General features: G+C 32.5%; 1 protein-coding gene across 1 annotated transcript in view; it reads right to left on the bottom strand.

Annotated features, from left to right (window-relative positions):
• Cmtr1 (Cap methyltransferase 1) overlaps positions 1 to 25,889 on the bottom strand; it is a 105,267-nt gene that overhangs the window by 44,806 nt on the left and 34,572 nt on the right. Inside the window, exons 5-8 of the mRNA XM_075367888.1 lie at positions 19,014 to 19,181; positions 14,316 to 14,508; positions 8,843 to 8,952; positions 3,397 to 3,626 (exon numbers count right to left, since the gene is read on the bottom strand). Of these exons, the coding sequence (XP_075224003.1) occupies positions 3,397 to 3,626; positions 8,843 to 8,952; positions 14,316 to 14,508; positions 19,014 to 19,181 (701 nt within the window). The remainder of the gene's footprint in view (positions 1 to 3,396; positions 3,627 to 8,842; positions 8,953 to 14,315; positions 14,509 to 19,013; positions 19,182 to 25,889) is intronic.

Genomic DNA, 25,889 nt, shown 5'->3' with positions numbered 1-25,889 from the left:
GTGGGCGAACTTATAACTTGTTGAAAGAAGTCTTGTGAACAACATAACTGAAGTTCATTCAGTTTGGGTTAACAGGTTGTGTTGTACATTTGATTTTGTGAAGGTATTTCTATGGTTAGATTTTAAGAAAACAAAATGATGTGCAAACTAACATTCTGTTTTTTTTCTTTGAAAATGTGCTACAGAAACAATTAAATGAAAAAACAACCACACGGCAGTAAGCTATGTCTCGTTTGCATGCGTTCAAGTGGATTGCCTGTTTTCGTGATGGTTGGATGTCATTAGAAAGAAGATTGTGAGAGAGGAGGCCATTAAAACGTAACCAGCTGTAACGATGAAAGCATTAATGCGCACGTGAATTATTGAATATTGTCTACTGTGGGTGAATTACTGCTGCTATATATGAAGACATCCTGAAATGTTTATAGGACCAAATTTGTCGAGTGCAATTGCATTTTCATAAAATCAAGAATTGGATCCAGCCTCATGACAATGGACTGGCTCACACGATCATTACTGTACGGCAATTTCTGACCAATGACAGATGAAAATGCTGGAACTTCCTCTGTACTCGCAAGATATAGCCACTGTCGATTATTTTCTATTTCCTAGAGTCAAGATGGCCACAAAGAGAAGCGGTTCAAATCGATAGATGCTTTAGAAGAAAGTGTGAAGCTTAAGCATGAATAAATATTTCCCTGAATTTTTTTTTGTTGTTGTTTTTTTGACCGCAATCATCAAACTTTTCGTACAGACCATATACTTAAAACATTCAGCCATAAAGAAGAAATTTATCATAACACAGGAGGAGCTCCCACAGCAGAAAATTTCAGGAAAGCCCTGTTGGGGGAAGAAAAACAGAAATAGAGGGCAGCAGGCATTGGAGTTTGTTTTTAAGAGATTAAGAAAGTCATTATGAGGTAAAATAGTTTCTTATTCTTCGTAATAAATATAATCCTGATAGTCGTATGAATTTATTTAAAATAGTCAAACTAGACATAAAATTACTTAATCGACTGTAGTAATAAAAAAAAGTAAACCCTAGCTAATGTATTAAATATAAGGTAGAAGAATACTATTTACACGGTATATAGTATTAACCTTGGTTATTTTTAATATAAAACTCAAACAAACCACCAGTTTTGTTGTAAACTCGCATGTTAGCTTAGTTATTATTTAACATATTAATTATAATGTATTTTCTGATTTATTCAATAATAGGTAAACATCTTACATAAATTTTAAACAGGTATATTCTTTAACTATACAGTAACAAATTAATAGAATGTTTGATAGTTTCTACCGTTTGCAAGCGGTGAACCTACACATGTTGAATCCACATATAATCCTAACCAAGCATCCACATATAATGGTTACATACATCAAATTATTCTAAAACATGTTCTTTGTGTTACTGCATTAATCAAGTTTATATTATGTAAAATTTGAGGAGGACACACATGAAAATAATAAATACTACTATAATTTCCACTGAGGTTGAAATGATAATCAATTATTAATATATTCATAGATTAAATTCAGTATTTTGATACAATTTTAGTGTACGGGTGAGCTACTTATAACCGATTCAAGCCAGCTCAAATTGCAGTTATTTCAGTATCACGCTGCTACCATTGCTGCTACTACTAATGCCACTATTGATTGTGTTTGTAACTACTCTTTGTCTATTGTTATCAACTTTAAAATGGTTCATGCTTCAGTACAGTGTAATTTCATTCTATGCAGTTGTGTTTTTCTAAAATGCCTTACTTGATCGAGGAAACGATTGTTACAGTGGAAGCTTACGTGCGCTCTGGATCCTTTCAAGAAATGGGTCAAGTATTTGCAAATAATTTCTGAACACCAGTATCCCAACAAAGAGTAGCATACACAATCTGATTAAAATTTAACAAATTTTGTTCAACAGGGTTGATTTCAAAACAAAATGAAATAATAGGTGACTTTCTGTTAGTATTTCAGAGGCCACAGCTGATATTTAAAGAATTTCAGCCAGTATTTGAAGGAGGAGTTTATGAATCAAATACCCATACCATTGATCAACTGAAGGAGAACATTCAATCAGAAATTTATAGCAATGACAATAGCATTTTGCATCAGGTGATTCTCGATTTGATCACTCGAGCACAACAGTGCACTGCTGTATAGGGTGTTCACTTTAAACATCTTTTATAAAAATATAGTATCGTGTGTGTATATATAAAGCTTATAAATATATATATATATATATATATATATATATATATATATATAAGCTTTTGCTAATATAAACAAAGAATTTAATTTATGTTTTTTCATTTCATTCATAAAATGTTACATGTCACGACTGTGTTTAGTCTACAGCAATTAAATTGCTCACTTGGTACAAGGTCAGAGAAAATAAACAAGGATGATCCAGAAAATAGGAAACATAATGTCAGTAAAATTATAATGATAGAAGTTATGAAGTTTATCAGGCTGCAACCTAATAAAAAATTTATTATGCTTCAAATATATGTTTCTATTACTTCCTCGATAAAAATTATTACATAATTTTGATTTACATTTACATTTATTTACAAATATACAAATCCTCTTAATACCACCATGAGGGTGGAAATGTAGCACTAAACTTCAAGATTTTATTATACTTTGTCATATTTATATGAAGTTGATTTCAAATTAAAGGAAAAATATCCTTTAGTGTGTGTCAAGTATGGATCCAAATTTTTTTAAATTAAAATTTTCACAAAATGTTTTCTTTGGTAGAACATAAATATCATTGTAAAAAAGAATAAACACTTTTTTAAATGTTTTACGCTCTTATTTTTTGTACTTTTTCTATAATCTTAGGATAAAATTCTGAGTAATCTAAAAAAAATTTCAAGTTTAGATCAAGCTATGACATGAAAAGCAAAAATTTTTGAAAAAGATTATTATTTTCCTTATATTACAACATGTATTTATAACTTCTCCATCGCTAGATGTGGTGTTTTTTCTCTTTCGGCTATTTAAAATTTTAATTTTCAATTCTTTATCTACCCTGTACATATAAAGCTTGATACAAAACAACTTTGATTTCCTTCTATGATTCCACATCCTAGCCAAGTTACTCGTTCATAAGAAACTCCTCTACGAAAAAAAAATTGTTGAAAATCAAAAATTGTCCATCCAACTGTCATTTTTTGTCTTAGTACATTTGCTCTAAAAACCATTGTGCAGGCTTTCATTCAAGTTCATTTGGTAGTAGTTTCAGTAACTCTTTGGTAAGTTGGAGTGGCATGTTTTAAAAATTCACTTTCATATAAAACACACATCTTAAACATTTAGACTTAAATATTATGATGAAAAAATTGTAACCTTACATTAAATATTTAACATACAGTAAATATTACAAACCTTTCAGAATTAGCTGGACGACTAGTATTTGGTTTGTGGATACAAATTTTTTGGAATGATCTGTACATAAGGTACACAAGGCCTACACTAAATGGTGTGAATAGATCAAATAATTTACAAACAAAATGACCATCAGTTCGTACAATTGATAAAGCAATTAATAGTTGACATAGATAGAGCCTTTTGGACATTATTTCTTGAATATTTTCTTGACCGGCTACTGAAAATCCCTGAAAAAATAATTTTATTAAATAATGCATTTATTATTTAAGCTAAGTCTCAGATTCAAAGTTCAAGTGAATGTACACATAGCTAGCTATAGATTCAGATACTTCGATTTTAAGAGTGGGAAGACTACTTTATCAGTCACCTTATGACGTTACAAACAAAAGATACAACAGTTAATCGTCATCGTTTTTTAGATTAGCCTGTATAATCTCACAGATAGATCATCACACTACATTGCAAAAATAACAAAATGGGAGGTCTTCTAGAAAATATCACCACATTACCAGAAATTGCTATTCTGATTAAAGAATCTTAAATAATAAAATAGACTCTTGACACAAATTAAATTTTAACAAAGAACATGTAACATTTTTGTAGTTCAAATTAAAAGCTTTTTAACTAAGAACTGTGTTCTTAGTTTAAAGAATACATTTAAGAACAATAAAATTGCATGATTCAATGATTTATATGTATGTATAATCCAAATATGACTTGGGAAGTAGAGTTAATAAAGATGGACGAAGCAGGAGCGATATAAAATGCCGAATAGCACAAGCGAAACGAGCCTTCAGTAAGAAATATAATTTGTTTACATCAAAAATTAATTTAAATGTCAGGAAAAGATTTTTGAAAGTATATGTTTGGAGTGTTGCTTTATATGGAAGTGAAACTTGGACAATCGGAGTATCTGATAAGAAAAGATTAGAAGCTTTTGAAATGCGGTGCTATAGGAGAATGTTAAAAATCAGACGGGTGGATGAAGTGACAAATGAAGAGGTATTGCGGCAAATAGATGAAGAAAGAAGCATTTGGAAAAATATAGTTAAAAGAAGAGGCAGACTTATAGGCCACATACTACGGCATCCTGGAATAGTCGCTTTAATATTGGAAGGACAGGTAGAGGAAAAAATTGTGTAAGCAGGCCATGTTTGGAATATGTAAAACAAATTGTTAGGGATGTAGGATGTAGAGGGTATACTGAAATGAAACGACTAGCACTAGATAGGGAATCTTGGAGAGCTGCATCAAACCAGTCAAATGACTGAAGACAAAAAAAAATCCAAATCAAATATGTGTAAGTTATTTCAAGAAAAAATTACCAATATTTTTAAAAGGAAAATTTAAAGAAAATCAACATAAATTAACAAAATAGCAAGCCTGTTAACAGCGGACTTCATTACCAACTTTAATAAGCTGTGCTAAACAGAGTATCAGTTGTAATTACTTATGGGAAGGTTGAGAAACAGCCAAAAATAATCTTACTGTATTAGCAACATTGTAAGGAATGTTTCCAGGGACACCAGACATCACTAAATGATGACTGACAAGAAGTTGTTACTTCTACTTTATCCAAACTACTTTATTTTTTCTTTAAATTATTACAGTATATACAATAAATATGTTCCACATTAAAAGGAATAGAGCTGCACAAGTCACCATCTTTAAAACAGTTTTATGAAAGATTGTTACATATACATAGTTTTGCCTAATAGCAAGGAACCTTACCTAAAAATGTAATAAAAAATCAGAAAATGCATTTCGCTAAAACAACAGACAAAATGGTAAAAGGTTAAATAATAAAACAGGACCAGACTTCATTCTTTCAATAATTTAATTTATTACATGCATCAAACATAACATGAAACAAATGTTTACATTTATACAATCATGTGAAAGTTCACTAACAACTGATGTATAAACAGTTAAAGACATCAATAGCTAAATCGGTTGGTGCAGTAAAAACAAACAAATAAACAATCACTATAATAATTTCAACTTAAAAGTGAAAATTTAATACCACAAGAATTGTTTTTGAAGAAGATAACTTTTTTTATTTTTGTAAAATATATATTTTTTCATCTACTCCTACTTTCATACTTAGTTCTTCAACTATAAACCATTCATGCTTTTAAAATTTATTCTTAAAAGGAACAGAGATAAGCCTCTTCCCACAATCCTGGCAAAAAAATAATCAACAAAAGTAAATATTTTCAAATATTTCAGTATGTAATATGTATGCTTTCAGAAAACATAAATTCTGCACTACAAAATATTTTAACAAGGCAGGTATAGATTATAGACATTAAAGGCTACATAAAGATGACAGATTTTAAGTTTATGATGATAATCATATATTAAAGACAGGGGCTACCTATTAGTGGGGTATTTTTTATGAATTGTGAAGAACTGTCAAGAAAATAAAGGTTTGGAGAACCAATCTGATGCCAATATTTTTTATTCTGAAGGCAAGACAGAATCCTTTGCATCATTTTATGGATATTTACTGCAATCTAGAGGAAATGAAATAGTATTTTCATCAGTAAATAACTAATATAAACATTTTCTACTGTAACAGGAAATAAAAAAAAATAAATGGTTTTATTACAAATTTATTATGTATGTTTTCAAGAACATTTTTTTTAATGAAACTTGCAAATAAATTCACAATGTAATAAAAATGACTAAATACATTGCATACAATAAAAAATATTAAACTGAAAAAAATTATAATATATTTTGTATTTTAATGAAGATAAATCAAAAACCCATATATTGGTTTTATTTTGTTTGGATTTTTCTGGGCAATAAACGCAGACACAGCCTATATTAATTTATTACGGAATTATCTACTATCTGTTTTTTACATGTTAATAACTTAAAAAAATAAACTTTGGAACTTTTACTTACAATACTACAGGTAAAGTTAAATTTCCCATTTATGCCAAACACATGCTCAAATGTTTGCTTTCAAGCTGGTTGAAGTAAGTGTAGTGTTATTTTCAAAATGTTAAAAATACAGTTTTCAATATTAATTTTAAATTCAGCAATTTAGGATTTATTTCAATTAATGATTAATTTCCTTTATTAACTAACACAAATAACTAAGAAAGTATGGGATGGGAAGTCTGAAAATATTAAGGAGGCCACAAACTAAGTGATTACTCAGTCCCTATAAAAATCACCTATCAGGATTGTAGTGTAAGGTTGGTATATGAGCTGCTTTAAAACCAAATCCAATTTGGTGGATTTGAATGGTATTTTTGCAACTGGATAAGAATGGAATTATAATGTTTGGTATTTTACTTTTGAATGCGATTTGAAATACATCTGAACTATGCAACTATGAATATGTACTGAAGCTATGTACGACACTTCTGCTCACTATATGCTTAATAACAGCTGGCTAACAAGTGAGTGATTATATTTTCTATCATGATTACCAACATTACCAAATTCACATAGGCTCCCAACATGGGTAACACTTCCTTTCAATAAAAATTATATGAACATAATTCAAAATTTTTTTTGTATGTGACTATCGAGATAATTGGCAATTCAATAATTCTGTATATTCAATTTACAACACAGAAATTTTCTTATGCAAGTAAAATATAATGTTCTAACTAAATAAAATGTAAAGAAATATAAAAATACATAATATAAACATAAGCAACTCAAGTATGAGTATTAAATATACACAGTGTGCCAAATAAGTAGCGAGGCAACTAGCATTGTATTGAAACTAAGAACTTTAAGAGACTTTAAGTGAACAAAGAGACTTTCCATGACTCGTAAGTAGTACTGTCTGGTCACTGTTGTGCCCTCAGGGAGAGATTCACAATGGATCACTCCAGAAGCATTGAAAAACAATCACCATTGCCTTGATGCATGATTTCTGCAACCTGAGTTTCTTCTGCCTCGGTGACGATATTCCATGCCATTCCATACTTTGACATTTTGTCTCTGGGTCGAACTTAAAACACCAACTTTCATCCCCAGTTACAATTTGTTTCAACAGATTAGGATCCTCATCAACTGCGGCAATGAAACTGACACAACACGCAGCTCGATAGTTTCTCTGCTCTTCTGTCAATGAATATGGCACAAACCAGGGAAAAATCTTTCTCTAAAATGGACCTGGCTGTTTCCTTACTGACACCAAGTTTCACTGCAAGCATTCTGGCGATAATTCGTTTTGTCACTGGCAACAATTTTCTTGGCTTTTTCCACATTTTCTTCCATGCAAGCAGACACAGGACATCTGACACGTGGTTCATTTTCTACGGATTCTCTTCCATTCCTAAATGCTGAAAACCAGTGAAACACTTGTGCACGACTAAGACAATCATCCCCATAAACACATTGCATGGCTGTGTAAACTTCTGATGCTGTTTTTCCTAATTTACAGTTAAATTTTGTCACAGCTCTTTGATCCATGATGGTACGTTTGACCGCCACTACTTGCACAACTATACGTTCACGGCTGCTGTGCATGCACTGGCTGAGTCATCAACACGATCGAAGTGTCTACGTGTTAAGCACAAAATATAGCGGTAAAATGGTTACCACATTTGGTGCATTTCTTGAAAGTATTCCTAGAAAAAAATCAGTCTTATTACTTATTTGGCATACTGTGTATAACGTACAGAAATGTCAAATTCTAGCAGCCACATATTCCTTTCACTATTATTATTATTATTATTACAGTAGTACACCAGTTTTTGTATCCTAAAGGGTGAGATCTCAATGGGATGATACAGCAGTAAGTTATATCTCAATATATCTTGATGATTGATGGGAGAATATTTACTATAAATCATTCCTTATGAGTGTATTATTAAGTAATCTAGTGACAACTAACTATTTAGAGTACCTATCTCTCATTTTTGTTTATTAGCATTTACCAATGAAATGAAGCCTTAATCACTTCTCTCTTGGGGAGGGGATAGACTAATTATGCCATCACCAGACAAGAAACAAATCCTAGAATCAGTCCAGAGGGAGCCCCCTCATACCAATGACAAATTATTTCTTAAGATCCCCGCAACTTCATTCAGTATGGAACCTGATGGTTCAGACCTCTGCCCAAAAAGCCAATAATAAGAAAGAAGGGTGTAAGGCTAAGTAGTAGATAAAAAGTGATCTACTCAATAGATCAGAATAGTTTACCTTCTTGCCAAGGATCTAAACTTTTGAGTCAGAAACATGAGAGCCACCATTAAGGCACAGTAGAATGCGTAACATGCCGCTATTAAACTAACCGATTCCAAACCTGTGTTAAGACACAAGAGTACTGATTTAAGAAGAATAAATTTTAGGTAGCTATATTTTCAATCCCTGGAAAAAATTGTTGTACAACTTATATAAAAAAAATTAATTTGTACAAATCTACTTAACAATAAACTTTAAAAAAAAAAAATACTTAATATTAACTTACCCCATCAGCCATCATAAAATGAACACCAAGGTTATCTGTTTTTGCCATTACAAAATCAGTCAGACTTTCTACATTATCTGGATCATAAACATCCCCATCACCTTTGGCACCTACAACAAAATAATTATTTTTAAACATTTACTACAAAAAAAAAAGACTTATATAAACTAAACTAATATTTATACAACATTAAAAAAAAAATCTAACACTAATATGATATAAACATAACTAAAACCTTTTTTCAAATTGATAGATTTCCTCTATATCAAAATATTAACCTCATACCTGCATTATCAACAAAATATTTTTACAAAAGGGACCCTTTTTTGACAAAGATATTATAGCCAGTGCATTAATCTGTTTGCCCGTTAGTTTATTTTCAACTAAATGCTTCTATTGCCACCTACTACTAGAAATGTTCTGTAAAATAATTAAACTTTACACTAAAACATTTTGAACAAAAATTCAACATTATACTGATATAAATATTAACAAGATTTATTGGTAATAATTTTTCATGTGATTTATATTATATTATATGTATGCCCTCATAAGTGTATATAAATAACAACGAGTCATGTTTATATAAAGAAAGTCATGTTTATGGAAATATTATGTCTACAGAAAAAATCTCATTTTAATTCCATATCACAGCACTCATCAGATTGTATCATTTATTAGCATAACATTTCATAGTACAATTCCTTTGGGTTGAATTAGTCTATAGGGGGTCTAGCTGAATTGTGCTACCAGTCTTGTTGCCTGAAAATATATATATTTTATGCATATTATATTTAACTGTGAAAATCATATAAAACTAGCCAGCCCGTCTAACCAGAACCTGGACCCTTGGGGCTCTCAGGTCAACTCAGGAGCTCAGGAGCTCCTCAGGGCCTACCCCATGGCCACAGAGCTCACTTCACTTGCCATTCACAATTTGGCAGAACACCTGCAGAGCCTGCTTCAGTTGCCATTCCCAACTTTCCATAGGGCTCCACGCCCTGGCCATCCGCACTGTACATTATCCTCATGGTTGTGAGTTTAATACTGATAAATAATAATTGTAGTATTCAGGCTTTATAGAAACCTGAAAAAGAAACTAAATTATAAAAGATAGAATAATAGTAACTATGTAACTGAAGTACAAACACCTCTGACAACGAAAAATTCATGACCTATTTCTTTGCCATGGTGGCAGAAATATAAGAATGAAATAAAAGGATTAATCTATTTTTTTCCTTAATGAGTATCTGTAATTTACAACTTAAAAATAATGAATATTTTTTTGATTTTTCAACCTCCAAGGGAGCTAGGGCCTCAGTTGATAGCTTAAAACCTTCCCTGGGATAACAAAAATGTAACCTATAAATTTGAAAGTAATTGGTTGGTTGGTTATCAGGTGATGTGATAACAGACAAACTATGTAATAGTATAAATTTCTGAATAACAGTGATCTGTTAGATTGAGAGTGTACCTGATGGATACAAAAATTAGCCTTCAACCTATGCCCCAAGGACATCCTGTTTGTTACCAGTTGATAGTGATGATTGGTCTAGCGTCCCATGAGGCGCTCGCATCCTCAGCACTCTTGCCACACATGCTATCCACACGGGAAGCCCATTATTGTTAAACAGAATTTTCTTAATTTATTCATTTTTATTTTATTTAATGTAAATTAATTCTATTATTTTTGTAATATTATTCATTCAGTTGATCAAATCATTCAGTTCAAATCCAGCTCATACAGTGATACAAACTCACAGTTCATTAATTCAATTCATTAAAGTTTGTGCTTCAACCAGCAAATCTCCACTACTATACATAATCTATATATATATATATTGGATGACCACATGCATGTTACCCAATTGACTCCATATGCCTTGCATGTGTTCAAGGCATATGTGTCAATATGTGTTTGTACAAGGTGCTACCCAAAGGCTCGAGCAATTTTACCATAAAAATAAAATAGCTTACCATAACTTATAATTTCCACTGTCTCCTTCAAAGTAATCCCCTTGGGCATTGATATACTGATCCCAGTGTTTCTCCCATGATTCTATGCAACCCTGGAAGTCTGCAGGTGTAAGTGTTCGAAGCACGTCCTGCGTTTCTTCCTGAAACTCCTTAATTGTGTTAAAACGACGGCCTTTCAATTGAAATTTTATTTTCAGAAAGAGAAAAAAGTCGCACGAGGCAAGGTCAGGCGAAAGGGTGGGTGGGGAATCGCTACCGTCTTTTTGGAAGCCAAGAAATTCCAAACGGCTAGTGATGTGTGCGCGGGCGCGTTGTCATGGTACAGTACCCAGCTGTTGTTACCCCACAGATCTGAACGTTTGCGCCTAATGCTTTCACATAACCGCTTCAAAACTTCACAATAGAACATCCCATTGACAGTTTGACCAAGAGGAACAAATTCCTTATGGATAATGCCTTTGATGTCGAAAAAACAATCACCATGGAATTCACGTTGCTTCGAACTTGGCGTGCTTTTTTTAGCCACGGTGAACTTGGCGACTTCCACTGTGACGACTGCTGCTTAGTTTCAGGTCATACCCGTACACCCATGTCTCATCACCGGTTATGATGTTGGAGATGAAGTTAGGGTCATCTCTTGCTGAATTTTTCAAATCACTACAGACAGCTACGCGATTTTGTTTCTGGTCGCTGTTCAACAGTCACGGTATGAATTTTGCAGCAATGCATCTCATGTTCAAATTGTCTGACAAGATGTGTTGCACAGACCTATATGACATTTGTACGATTGCACAAACATCATGGATTGTTTGTCTACGATCTGCAAAATAACCTCTCACACTTTCGCGATGTTTTCTGGTGTTGCGCTTGTTGATGGTCTTCCTGAACGCTCATAGTCATCGACTATTGTTCATCCATCTTTGAATCGTTTGAACCACAAAAGTTTTACTTTTACTCATAGCATTGTCATCAAATGCTTCCGCAAGCACACGATGGATTTTTGAACCAGTTTTTTAAGCATGAAGCAAAATTTGATGCAGGTTCTTTGCTCTTTAAAATCTGCCATTTAGAACTTCGCCGAAACAGTAAAACACGTTACACAACCGCATAAAAGTCAACAATGCATGCTCTAACCGTCACAGCTGTTGGAACACTGATTCACAGAGTACTGTTAGCCACATTTAGCGGCAGCAGGTCGTACCAGTAATGGTTCAAAATTCAAATTCCCCAAACTTTTAACTCCGAGGTGTAGCATCTCGTATTTTAATCTTTTATTTTTTTAAATTTTCATTTTCAATTTTTAATTTTAATCTTTTAATATTTTTTATCGTTAATTACACAAAAAGTTTTTTTACATACAACTGATGATGCAGGATCCTGCAAAAGTACTTTTGTAGACAATCAACGAAATAAGTTAATATTTGTTAGTTCTATACTTGGGTGGATCTAGTTGATTTACATTATATACAAGGGATATCTTAAAGTGAAGACCACTGGGAAATTTCTCTCTTTAAGGTTGGCGAACCTGTGTTGTTCATGGCCATGCTAGTAATATACACACTGCAATGTTGTCTAAGTTGTCGCGTTGTAGTAACTTTGATTACATATGAGTTATTACGTTATAAAATTAATAGAAAAATCAATATTGCCGCCGACTGTGATGATATACATGAAGTCACATGTTTTTAAACCATCAAAACGTTAAGCCAGTTGAAATTCATAGGCAGTTGGTTGCTGTGTATGGTGATAATGTAATGAATGAAAGAAACATCTGAAAATGGTGTGAAAGGTTTAGAAATAACAGAATTAATGTGCATGATGAAGAATGTTTAGGGAGACCCTTGATAATCACTGAGGACTTGTTGAAATGCATCAATGATGAAAGCAGAAAAGATTGTCCGCTTAACGATTTCGACTTGGCCCTTCTTTTTCCTGATGTTTCAAGAACTGTTATTGATCGCATTGTTCGTAACTATTTAGGCTTCAGAAAGGTCGGTATCGTATGTCTTAATGGAACATTCACAAAAAAATCTGAACGGGATCTGCTTTGGAATTCTTGATGGGCTACAAAGAAAAAGGTGATGAGTTCCTTAATTCAGTTTTTACCAGCGATGAAACGTAGATTTTGTATTACATGCCAGAGAGAAACCAGCAGTCAAGTAATGGCATCATCCTCAATCCCCAACCAGGCCAACAAAGGTCCAAGCCACAGCCATTTGGACGCAAACTGATGGCGACACTCTTTTGGGATCAGTTTGGCATACTGCTGATAGATTTTATACCATGTGGAACGACCAAAAATGAAGAAGGCTGCTGTGAAATTCGATGTTATGCCGTTCAAAATCAACGACATGGGTGGCTGACCGACCGCGTCATCCTGCTGCATGATAATGCGTGTCCACATGTTGCGGGTCTAGTCTGACACATGATTTACTGAGAACATTTGTTCTCAGTAATAGTCTGGAGTATAGCTCCTTCTGATTACCATTTGTTTGAGAAATTTAAAGAATTTTTGAGTGGTAAGCGATTCACGGGTGATGAACTTAAAAATGCTGTTAATCAGTGACTAAATGGACTGGCAGGAGAAGAATACGACGAGGGTAAATTGAAGCTGGTGTATCGCTACGATAAATGTCTTAATTCTAGTGACGATTATGTAGAACTAATATAAGTTATAAGTTATGTTAATTTAAGAGAAATAAAAAATATTTATAAAATTTTCAAAATAAATTTTTTTACCATGAAACTGTCTTTACTTAAGACATAACCTCTCATATATACGTTATACAAAATATATCTAAAAACCTTCTCAGAGTTATGCCAAGAAACATGGGTAAAAATTTGGTTGCAACTGATAGAGTAGTTTTTTTTGTTTATTCCAAACAACAAAAACCCTCTTCCTCTTTATAATTGTATAGATTTAAGTTATATATGACAGTCCTGAATGCCTGAATAATCACCCAAAGCAATAACAAAAGACCAATATTTTATTTCTTATAGTATCAGGAATGTCCTCATAACAATCCTCACTGCTCGTAACAGTGGATTTTTATATTTATAAACCAAACAAATACCAGGATGATTACTGTACCTATGATCTACAGTCATTTATATTCATGAAAGAATAAATTAGCTGCTTGCCTTTCCCCTAGAGGTATATGAATTGAAAACAGTGTTACTGTGTTAGTGACATTTTGTGAACTGGCAAATATCTGTAAAGATTACTGGATAGCATCAGCATACAAAACTTAGCATATAAAATCGTCAAAGAAAGTTACACTGTTGATGAGAGTTACATCATATTTGAATGATTTAAATTGCAATTTCAGTATTAATGAAAAGTGAACTTGTAATACATATAAAGTAAAATTAATATTTTCTTTAAAAAAAAATACCATAAATACAAAAACTAAAAAATCATTAAAAATCACAAAATAACAGTATTAAAATAAACAAAAAAATTCACTAAATATAACTCAAAATTATTTGGCTTTACCATAGTAGGGTTCAAATGATTCAGGTGTTCCGGCTAAAAAATCATCAAGTTTAAAATCATTACAATGTTTTAGAGTAAAACCAATCCCTTTGGCTTGCCAGTTCTTCCTCCAAAGAACATACTCTGAAAAACCACCAGGACCAGCACACACGTCAGCAAAATACAACAAATCCATTTCACCAATAATTGGTCTCTAAAAAAGAGAAAAAAAATTAAACAACCTTAAAAAATGCAATACCTTACTTATTTCTTTCTTTAAATATAATTATGTCTTTAAACTACAATAAGGTAATATGATTTAAAACTACATAACTAAATCACAGAAATCAATATAATTCACAGTATTTTACAACTGAAGAGTCTTCTTTACAAACTATATCGCTTCATTTTAATGCAAATTTTATTAAAAAAACTTTTAAAATGTAGTTTTATTTTTGCCTTATGTAGTTCTCATTTTCTTTATATCTTTAGCAGACACAAAGAATGAATATAAATGACAAAGCAGTTCCTCTAATTTGCGTTCCATTTTTGGGCATCCCAGATTCCTTTTGGGAATTCAATTACATTTCTACTTACGTCATCCTCACATGACCTTTGAAGATAAAGTTTAATAAGATAGGATGTAATGTAATAAATAGTTTATTCACAAAATACTCAGTTTAAAACTTCTCTCTTCGATCTAATTTTACCTCGATTGTTGTGCAGCCACCACCTGTGAAAGCAGTTCTGGAGTCATTACCAGCCCCCTAACAGATAACATCAGGGATGCACTGTCTCCATTGTTAAGGTCCCAGCACCCACAGCACAGAACTACACTCACAAACCTAAAGATCAAGGTTAAATCAAGGTTAAAGGAGTGGATGATAGAAAGGATAATCTAACCATAAACGTATTCTAGAGTAGTTATCACCTTGCCAAGTACCTTATCTCCCATTACTACATACAGATCTGTTCAGATTTCCACTGCTTAAGCAGTTTTACAGTAGATCTGCTGACAGTTGCCGCAAATACCATAGACTGTTAGTGATTATTTTTACCTTCAGAGTTTCTATGGGACTGAAAATGAACTGTAGAAACTGATCCACTAACTGATTTTTAGAAATAATAGTTACATTCAAGAAACCTAAAGTAATCAATCATAAAAAAACAATAAGAAAAATTCTCTGGTAACAATATTTTAAATATGTCTACCTCCTTTACATCATTCAACAACAGATTTGGAAAAAATCCAAAAACAATGTTTTCCCTCCTATCGTACATCTGTGCTATGTTGTGCGTGTACATTTTAAGTCTTAAGTGCTGTTTTAAGTTCTTACACAAAGCCACATCTTGCATTCTGCTACAATATTTTTATCAAGCAGTCCTTACATTTACTGCTTCCTCACAAATCACAAACGCCAATAATTTGGTTGAAACTTATCCAGCCACTCAGTTTTTTTTTTTTTTTTTGCTTTTTCAGGGTGAAAAACACATGTTATCACCGTTAAGGTATGATATTTGTTCTACAAAAACCTGACAGTTAAAATAATTTAAAGGCTAATAACACTGACACGCAAAATACGACTTTAAAATATAAAACCTGTAATAGATGCTAAAAGCGAAATAACAAAACGATAATATTGCATTATATATCTTGAAAAATAAAATTATAATCTGCATTACAGCAAATGGCATGAATACTTGGAATACACTAGAGTAATTTATATAGCTGAATATAAATAGACGGCTCAGAGAGATTGTAAAACAGAAGATAACAATTCATCATCTCCCAGAATTGTTTTAATGTTAACCCCTAGTTTAAACTTGCGACGCAATGCCGCATAACAGATACAATCCACAAGGATGTGGTGCACTGTCAGTCGGTAGCCACAGCGAGCACAAACTGATGTATCTGTTTAAGTCATCATATATCCATGAGTGAGCCTAATGTGCCCCCTATTCACAAACAGCAGATAATAACCTCTTCTTGACAGTTATTTCTGCATAAGGAGCTCCTAGATGAATCAGTGTTTTTAACTGGATGAAGTTTATTGTTCATGGTAGCATCCCATTCACTTTTCCACACATCATGAACAACTCTCTTCAAGAAAAAGACAAGATCGTTAGAAGAAATGCACCTAGTAAAAGAAGGCTGAAGACAAGCCTCTTTTGGTGCACTGTCTGTGCGCTCATTGCCTGAAATTCCTATATGGCTGGGGATCCAGCAGAAGCTCACTCACTGTTGCATTATGACTTCTTTACTCCTTTTTAGCCTCTGGTAACTACCTTTCAGATAATACTTCAGAGGATGAATGAGGATGATATGTATGAGTATAAATGAAGTGTGGTCTTGTACATTCTCAGTTCGACCATTCCTGAGATGTGTGGTTAATTGATGAAACCCAACCACCAAAGAACACTGGTATCCACGATCTAGTATTCAAATCTGTGTAAAAATAACTGACTTTACTAGAACGCTAGAACTCTCGACTTCCAAATCAGCTGATTTGGGAAGACGCGTTCACCACTACACCAACCCGGTGGGTTGCATTATGACTAGTCATTTGCAAAATAACACACTGTATCTCACACACAAATGTGTACCTGGAGTACACATCACTAATTGCCTGTAAGGCACTCATGGAATCTGAGCAAACAATAACATGTCGAAATTTTGGGCTAACCATATATAAGGCTTATTAATGGCATATAGTTCTGCAACAAAAATACTGGTGATGCTGGTAAAGCCAATTATGTATGTTCTGCATTGCCAACCACAATCAACTGATTTAATGTTTCTAGAGCTGTCCGTATGAACTGTAAAATCAGAATTCATGCTATTTCTAATGTTATAAAAGTCGTTTTGTACAATAACCGCATTTGTGTTCTTTTTATTATATTGACAAAGATCAAAGCAGTAATTAACGATAGAAGGCTGCCAAGGAGGGAAATAACATGGAGCAACAACAGTAAGAACTGGAGGTAACTGTATATTTAGAGCTGAAAAAAGGCAGTTTGCTCTGATGCCTGGTGAAGCAGTAGCTCTCTGCTGTTCTTGGTATCAAATCAGATGTTGGTAAGAGAACACCACATCAAATGTAGGATGATTTCGCTGCACTTTAATGCAAGCTATGTAAGTGCAAATCAATTGATTCCATCTATTAGAAAGGGATTTCTCACCACTTTATACCAGCATACTTACCACAGGGCTTGAGTGAAAAGCACCTGTAACAAGATGTGTGAAAGAATCATGCACGAAATCCAGCATTCTAAAAGTGGTGGACCGACTGAACCAATAGGCCATACAGCCATAGTCCAAGCAGGAACAGACTAGAGCTCAGTATAAGTGCAACATGCATACTCGATCAGCTCCTCACCGTGTATTAGATACTCACAAAACTCTCAGCATGTCCAATATTTTTAAGCCTTTTTAACTTCAGCTCCTTTAAATGTGTTATCCACGTTAAGTCTTTGATGAAATCACATTCCCAAAAATCTAACCTATATTTATGCTTCAACTGGTTCACCATGTATTAACACTTGAGGGTCAGTATATTCTCTCAAGCGTGAAAAGCAGATGCATTTTGTTTTCTCTGAAGAAAATGTGAATCTAGTCATTTTACACCATGATTCTAAATAGATTATGGTATTTTGGAGCAACCTCTTGCTAGTGGCTAAAGTTCTAGAATTTACGTAAATTCAAAAACTGTCAAATAAAGGATACATAACGGATTTTTGCATGCAGTTTGTTACACTATTTATGGCTAAGGCAAATAAGGTTAGCGCTTAGGATACTTTCCTGTGGTGTTCCGTTTTCTACTGTGCAACTTCCGGATATCAACGTTCCAACTCGAACTCAAAAGGACTGACTGCTGAGGAAAGCCCTGATAAATGCAAAGAGATTTCCTCATGTAGTTTGTTTAGGATTCCTCTCATCCAAGCTGTGTCATATGCCTTTTGCATATCAAAGAATATCGCAACCAGGCACTGGCGAAGTAAGAAGCCATTTTGAATAATAGATTCCAGGGCAACTGGAATGATCGATAGCTGATCTACCTTGATGGAAACCACATTGTTCAGGGGGTAATTAGGGCATTTCTCTCAAGGTACCACACTGGGCAACGGTTTACCACATGTTCCATCAACTTACACATGATATCTGGTCAAGGATATAGAGCAATAACTGGAAGGGCATGAATTATCTTTACCGGGATTCAGTATGAGGATGACCAATACAGTTTGATATATTGCTCCTTTAGAATCACTAAGGAAAACTGATGGTGAGGAATGAAAGATGAGATATTGTGTAAGAGGAAGTAAAAAAGGGAGAGTAATGCGCTAGTATTGAAAGATAGCTACAGAAAGATTATTACTTTACAACAGGTAAACATGTAATGAAACCAATATTTGAGAGGACATTTACAAAATTACAGATATTAGACAGAATATTTGTACACCTTCACATAAAGAATCCTAGTTAACAATCATTGATATCAATGAATATCATTCAATGATAATCATCTCAAAGCACCATAAATGGTAGTTGTCAAATGGTTTGTTGCAATTTATTTGGTTGTAATGTTATAAATTATAACTTAAGAAATAATGATATACCAATATTTTACTATTTCCATTGTAAGTTATATTAGTCGTATGGAACTTGACTTTTAAATATCATATTAGCAAGTTAAAAGTACATCATAAAATAACTATACTTACATTATCACGATCAACAGGATTAGTAAACATAAAATCGAATACTCTATCCATGTTTGCCATCTTCATAGCAGCTCTATTTAAAAATATACCATTACTTATAGTCTCAAATGGATTTGAACGTTTCACGGCATTTAATAGCTCTTTACCTTCCAGATCATCAAAAACAGTCTGAAATAAAAAATCAAATATTATTATTATAGAAAAAAAGAAAAAACATTAATAATTCTGAGGTACTTTACAAATAATAAAGCATTGCTGTTCAAAATCTGGAAATCATAATAGAGTAGATTAGATTATATATTAGGGACAATCCATTATTTATGCAACCATAATGGGGAGGAGGTTCACAATATATTACTTCATTTTACAATTGGGAAGTTTTAAAAAGTTAGGCAAGGTACCTGGTAGAAATTTCAAGTTATTAACTTTTTGTAGGCAATATCTAGATCAAAATGTAATAACTTAAGAATTTTACAGCAAATAACAGAAAAAAGAAAAAGTAAAAGTGGCCAAAATGATTAAAAAAAACATTTTATCTCTGTAATGTTAAATTAGAAGATTTTACGTTCCTTTTTCTCATCATCCTGTAATTCAATTGATTCTAAATTTATAGTTTATAAAGCATAGTTTTTGGAGCCATTTGGGGGAAAGATTTTTTTTAATTTTGTATTACATTGCAGTTATAATTTTTTTTAGAAAAAGCTAAAAAAAAGATGATTTTCAATTTTTAATTTTTTTTTGTAGATGATTAACTTATATGTAATTCTGCTTACAACAAACATTAGTGTATGTAAGTGACAATACCCCCCAAAAAAAATCATTCCTTTATCTTACATAGAGAAAAAGATGCATAAAGCCAGAAAAATGAAGTTTTCAGAAAACAAAGATAAAGTTTTAAATACATAGTTTATTTTACCCGTCAATGTATTCCTGAAGCATATGATGGGCCTGCAGCTTGATCCTCTTCTTCTAAGACATCTTCTAACACTCTCTTAGCCCTGCTTTTTTTTTGAAACCCTTTTTGTTAGTTCATACAGTTCACGATCAGCTCCAGCAACCCTTCCTTTATCAAGTGATTTCATCACCTGGGCACAATTGACATTGGGAATGATTCCTAGTCTTTTCAAAACTAAGCATTTGATAATATTCCCTTTACTAAAAGTACTTATGGCTTCATATACACCAAGCTGAAGCATTTGAAACCCAGTGAAGACTGTTTTTGGCAGTCGTGGCCAAATTACATTAGGTATTCTGTGTTTTACTTTTTACGCACCTTACCAAAAGATCTTTAGCCGATAGGTCTCTAAAAATTCCATTTTTTTGCTCATGACAATAGCAGGTAAATGAAAATGCTTTGAATGATTGTATGGTTTACCTTCTGCCTTGGCTATTTGAAACTACACCAGCTATCGACACAAGAACACAGTCCATGTTGAGGTTTTTCATCAGTTGAACTCAAATGGAAAAACTCAGCCCGCACTGCTTTATACACTGAATACCAAATTTCAGTATTTCTCATAATGGCTAAGGCATAATAATTTTGAATATTAATTGTAGCTGTGTCTGTCAGCCTATTACATCCACTCACAGAACTGCCATCGCCTAATTTCATTCCTCTATAACTTAATTTCAGATTTTGAAGATGCTTTCTCATTCTTTTTTGCATGTGGCCTATGCATTCCAACTTCTTTATTTTGAAATCATCTCCATACAGTTCCTCTACACATGAAAAAGGTTTTGAATCCCATCTCCTAGACAGTTAACCGCTCATAAAACTTCTTCCCTCCATTGGTCTCCATCCCCTGACTCACACCACTGTAGTTCACCTGACAAGAAATTCTATGTTCATTGGTCGGTCTATTTTTACACCTACAGTGTTTGGTCATGATTGCCACATCAATGACTACCTGTGTCCGTGCTTGTTGCTGTAACGATACCATTGAGCGATGTGAAACCATGTTTCTGCCATGTACCGTCAAGCGCTATACTTAAATCTGTACTTCCTTCATTCACTTAAACTCTTTCATCTACAGCTTCCAACATTAAATCTTCACAAATAGATTAAACAGCATATTTAAAGGAAGATTTAAAATTCCACTCAATATAAGAGCAGAAGTATATCCTCTGTCTATCACACGAAGCCCATAAAAAAGCCTCACATTTATATCATATAAAGCATGTTCTTTATCATCACAATTGGTTTTAATAGCGGATAAGGAGACAAAGCTTTTATCAGCATCACAGTTACCACAAGAAACACTTATCAATGATGCAAGACCAATTCTTTTGGATAAATTTACTTTCAAATTACCACCACATTCCCGACATAACCCTACCCTCCAGTAACATATTTTGAAGTAATGATAAAGAAATAATTATGTTTTCATCATCTACATTCATGAACTCATTATACTTGTGCAAGATTCTGAATTTTTTTTATCTGAAGAGCTTCTACTGAAAATTTTACTTACATCAAATTGAAGAGGAGTTGATATATTCCCTTTTCACTAGTCGAGGTTATGTTTTGATCATTTTTTGTACAGAAATTAAGTTATTTTACACTTTTTAAAAACCTTTTATGACCTAGGTATGCTTATAATTATTATCGAAACAGTAACACAAAGTAAATACAAGGCATGCTTACACACAAGAAAAAACAGCAAACAACTTGCTAAATTATAACAGCACACAAAGATACAACAAATTAGCTCTTTTCTCTACAAGACCAGCTGTAGATATACTGCCAACCCAACATTTCAAAACTAAGTCAAACACAAAATATAAAGCACATTTTTTGAAAACTTTTAAATACTGAAATATGCAACATGTCTAATTTTATTAAATGCATTTATAATTATCGTACAAAAATAAATATTATAACAAATTAATCAGAAAAATATGAATAACAAGATTGTGCAAAAAAAATTGGCGAAGAAGATTTTTTTTGGGTACAACTCTCCTTAATAATAATAAAACTATTCTGTTTAATGAACTCTTGAATACTGGTTACAAATGTTAATTCCGACCTTACGATGTAAAATATTGTTTTTATTATTGGATTATTGATGAATAAACAAAAATGAAAAAGAAACAATCATACAGGAAAGAGAAAGATAACATATGAAGAAATATATCTCAAAAAAACAAAACAAAAGATGAATATGAAGAGGAAGAAAATGTTAACAAGGGAAGAATAAAAAATTAAGAGAAGATAAATATAAAGAGGAAGAGAATGTTAAGACCAAGAAAAGAATAAAAAGATTAACAGAGGATGATGAATAAAGGGAGAAAATGTGAAAACTGGAGAACATGTACACAAATTAAGATCAGAAGAATTATATCAAAGCAAAGATTGTTAACAAAAAATAAACGAAATGATGATCAAGTCCGACTTAGGGAGAATACTGTCCAACAATATCAGAGGAGTAATGAACTAAATAATAAGAATTTTTTGCAATTTATTAAAGATCAGGTATATATGCATCAGTGCATAATCTTGTAAGGATCTATTTTTCATCTGTAGTTAACTTTAATGTAAATAAACTTATACAGAAATTTCAGAATAATCAAATGAAATTAAACAGAAATTAAACTAGAAAATCCAAAAATAATATGATTCTAAATTATAATTTTGGATTATAAATGAATATTGAATAATCGATGTTTCACCAAACCTATTGCACATACAGATATATAATAATGCCTATTATTACATAAACAGATATTATTATTACACAATTACAGATTAACTTACTTATTATTACATTAACAGATTTTTAAAAGTACATAAAATTTTATTTCCGAATTAATATTTATCATAAAAACTGTTTTACTGTTATCATTGAATTATTTACTGTAAAAACGTTTTTGCAATAACTATTAATAAATCAATATATTTAAATTAAAAAAATAAAAAGGAGATTAGGTCCAATTTGAATCGATGTGTCTTCCCTTGTAAGATCCAAATATTTCATTAATTAAAGTTTTATTACAACAATAATAATAATCTTTATTTGGCTATAGCTCTGGAACCAATGAAAATAAATACCAATTATGATATATCATTAGCTCTCAATGAGGGCTTATTACTGCAGTTAAGAAAAAGTCCAAAATCCAAATTTTTTTTGGAATTTGGGACACCTTTGGTTCAGTCTATGGCAATCAAAAGGGGATGTGCACAACAGTTTTAGATCTAACATTTCAACATCCTATAGTTAATCATTTTTGAGTTATGTGAGATATGTACATATATACAGACGTCATGGCAAAACTAGTGAAAATGGATTCAGGGATGATCAAAATGGATATTTCCATTGGAATCTGAAAACCGAAATTTTTCATGATCACAATACCTCCTTTACTTTGTACAAGGAAGTATAATAAATAGGAACATTTTTATTAAAAAAATATTTTATATCTAAAATATCTTAATATTTAAGGATTCTTCATTAATAACTGAAAATAAATAACACACAAACTTTAACAATATCATAAATAACGACATTTTTTTAATTAAATAATGACTTTTTTAAATTAAAAAATTAATAATGCTTTTATAAAATATTAATAAAACAATTTCATACTGAAAAAATATAATGTAAATACTGATGAAAGGAGAATTCTAGAGAATCTTATGCGAGAGGAATCTCACTGAGAGATCTAACACCAAATTTTTATGCGCATGGAATTCATTAACTACATGTTTGCATATTTTAATAGAGTAAATTCTACAACCATCATGAGGATATTAATTGTGATGTTCAATGGATAAAATAATTACATAAAAATACTTCACAGTCTGTACATTAAATACATATCAGTTTGAAAATTTATTCATTATTAAAAAAACTCTTGCGCACTTCTGTGCAAGAGGACTGACTTTTTGTTATTTTATTATATGCTCTCACTATTTTGCATGCAAAAACACTGATTTTCAGAGTGCAACGTAATACATACCATTCAATTAAAACAGCAGACCCTACTCACAAGCATCAGTTTCAACTAATTCATTAAATATACAGTTAACATAACCCTCAGACAAAAAACACATACCTAGTTATCATTCACAATTGATACGGCAGATAAAGAAACATCCAACACTTAAAACATCATCACAAACCATGCTTCTGACTTGCCCTGCTCAAAGTTTTTCAATCTTAAATTGAACTAACTCAACAACACCCCAACCAATCTTCACCAAATTTTCACATGTACAACTTTATATACACTACTATAACATACCTAAATTTCAATGAAATTGATAAAAGTAGGTGTGGAGATTTTTTTATACATAGGCCAATATATAAATACACAATGGCCTGCATAAAATAAAAGACCTGTACAAGGCCTATATAAAATATAAGGCCTGTATAATATACAAATCAATAAAGAAAATTTATCATTCAATATTTCAACAAACTCCTAAATTGCGAAGAACCGACAGAATTTCTAATCTTCAACATCAACACCACCAGTAAACTTCAACCCTCCCACAATAAAAGAAGTCTACCAAGCACTGGGCGAGATAAAAAATTACAAAGCAGCGGGAGAAAATCAGACTTTTGTAGAGATCTGGAAACATGCAGAAAGATCAGAAAAAATTTACCTTCATCAATCGCTTGTCAACATCTAGATCAAAGCAGGACTACCTGAACACTGCACGATAGCCTTCATCCATCTGCTACATAAAAAACGGGGGCGAAACAGACCCTAACAATTACAGATCTCAATCCTAGACACAACATACCAAATTCTTTTAACAATTATCCCCGACGGGATTGGTTCACAACTCAAGAAAGAACTAGGAGAACACCAGGCAGGTTTCAGACCCTGGAGGAGCTATCCAGACCAGATCATGAGTCTCAAGCTATAATGGACTTTCAATAATTATCAAGGCAAATTGATGTAGAAAAAATGGTTTATTCGATGACAATGAAACATTTTGAGGATCAAGTTGGCAACCTTGGGAACACATTTAATCATGTTTGATCATAATTAATTTAAACATAACTTCTTTTATTAATTTCAAAATGTTAGCAGTACAGTTCAGTGATAAAATTTTGCTATCAGAAGGTGTGAAACCGACAGAAATTTACTCAAGCATGTTGAAACAGTATGGTGAAAAATGTTTAAATGCAGTAACATGTATAAGTGGGTGGTACAGTTGAATTCGGGCAGAAAAAATGTGACTGATCTCCATCGCTCAGTAAAATCAGTTCAAGTTTTGACTACCATGCAACAAAATCACATAAATGATCATATCCGTGAAGACAGGTGAATCAAAATTTCCCAAATTGCTAGTTTCTGTAATATTAGTGTTGGAACCACACATAAAATCATTCATAATGTACGTGTTTGAGATGGGTTCTAATACATTTAACTCAAGCCCATGTAAAGAGCCAACAGATTCGCATTTGTTCTGAGCTCAAAGAACAGTTTGAAGCAGAAGCTAATGTCTTTCTACAGCATGTAGTAAAACGTGGATACATCATTTCGAGACTGACTCTAAATGGCAAAAGTCTTGAGTGGAAACATCTGGATTTGCCCACAAAAAAAAATTCATAACATGCATCAGCTGGTAAAGTGATGTTGATGATCTTCTGGGACTTGCAAGGCCCAATTTTAAGTGACTATTTAGAAGAACAATGTACAATGAACAGTGAGTGCTATTCTAACGTGCTCAAACAGAAAAGAGACCTATGATAAGGTGAAAACGTCAGGGGACTCTCTCAAAATGTATGATTCTCTTGCATGAAAACGCACGCCCCCACATTGTTCAGAGAACAGGAAAATGCTCAAGAAGTTGGGTAGGGAGGTGTTGCCACATCCTCCTTGCAGCCCATACCTTGCCCCTTCTGATTTTCATTTGTTCAGCTC

Source organism: Lycorma delicatula, chromosome 6, assembly GCF_047948215.1.
Source record: "Lycorma delicatula isolate Av1 chromosome 6, ASM4794821v1, whole genome shotgun sequence".
NCBI classification, from domain to species: domain Eukaryota; kingdom Metazoa; phylum Arthropoda; class Insecta; order Hemiptera; family Fulgoridae; genus Lycorma; species Lycorma delicatula.
Note: the sequence above shows the minus strand (reverse complement) of the source record. Positions and strands in the feature narration are given on the sequence as shown.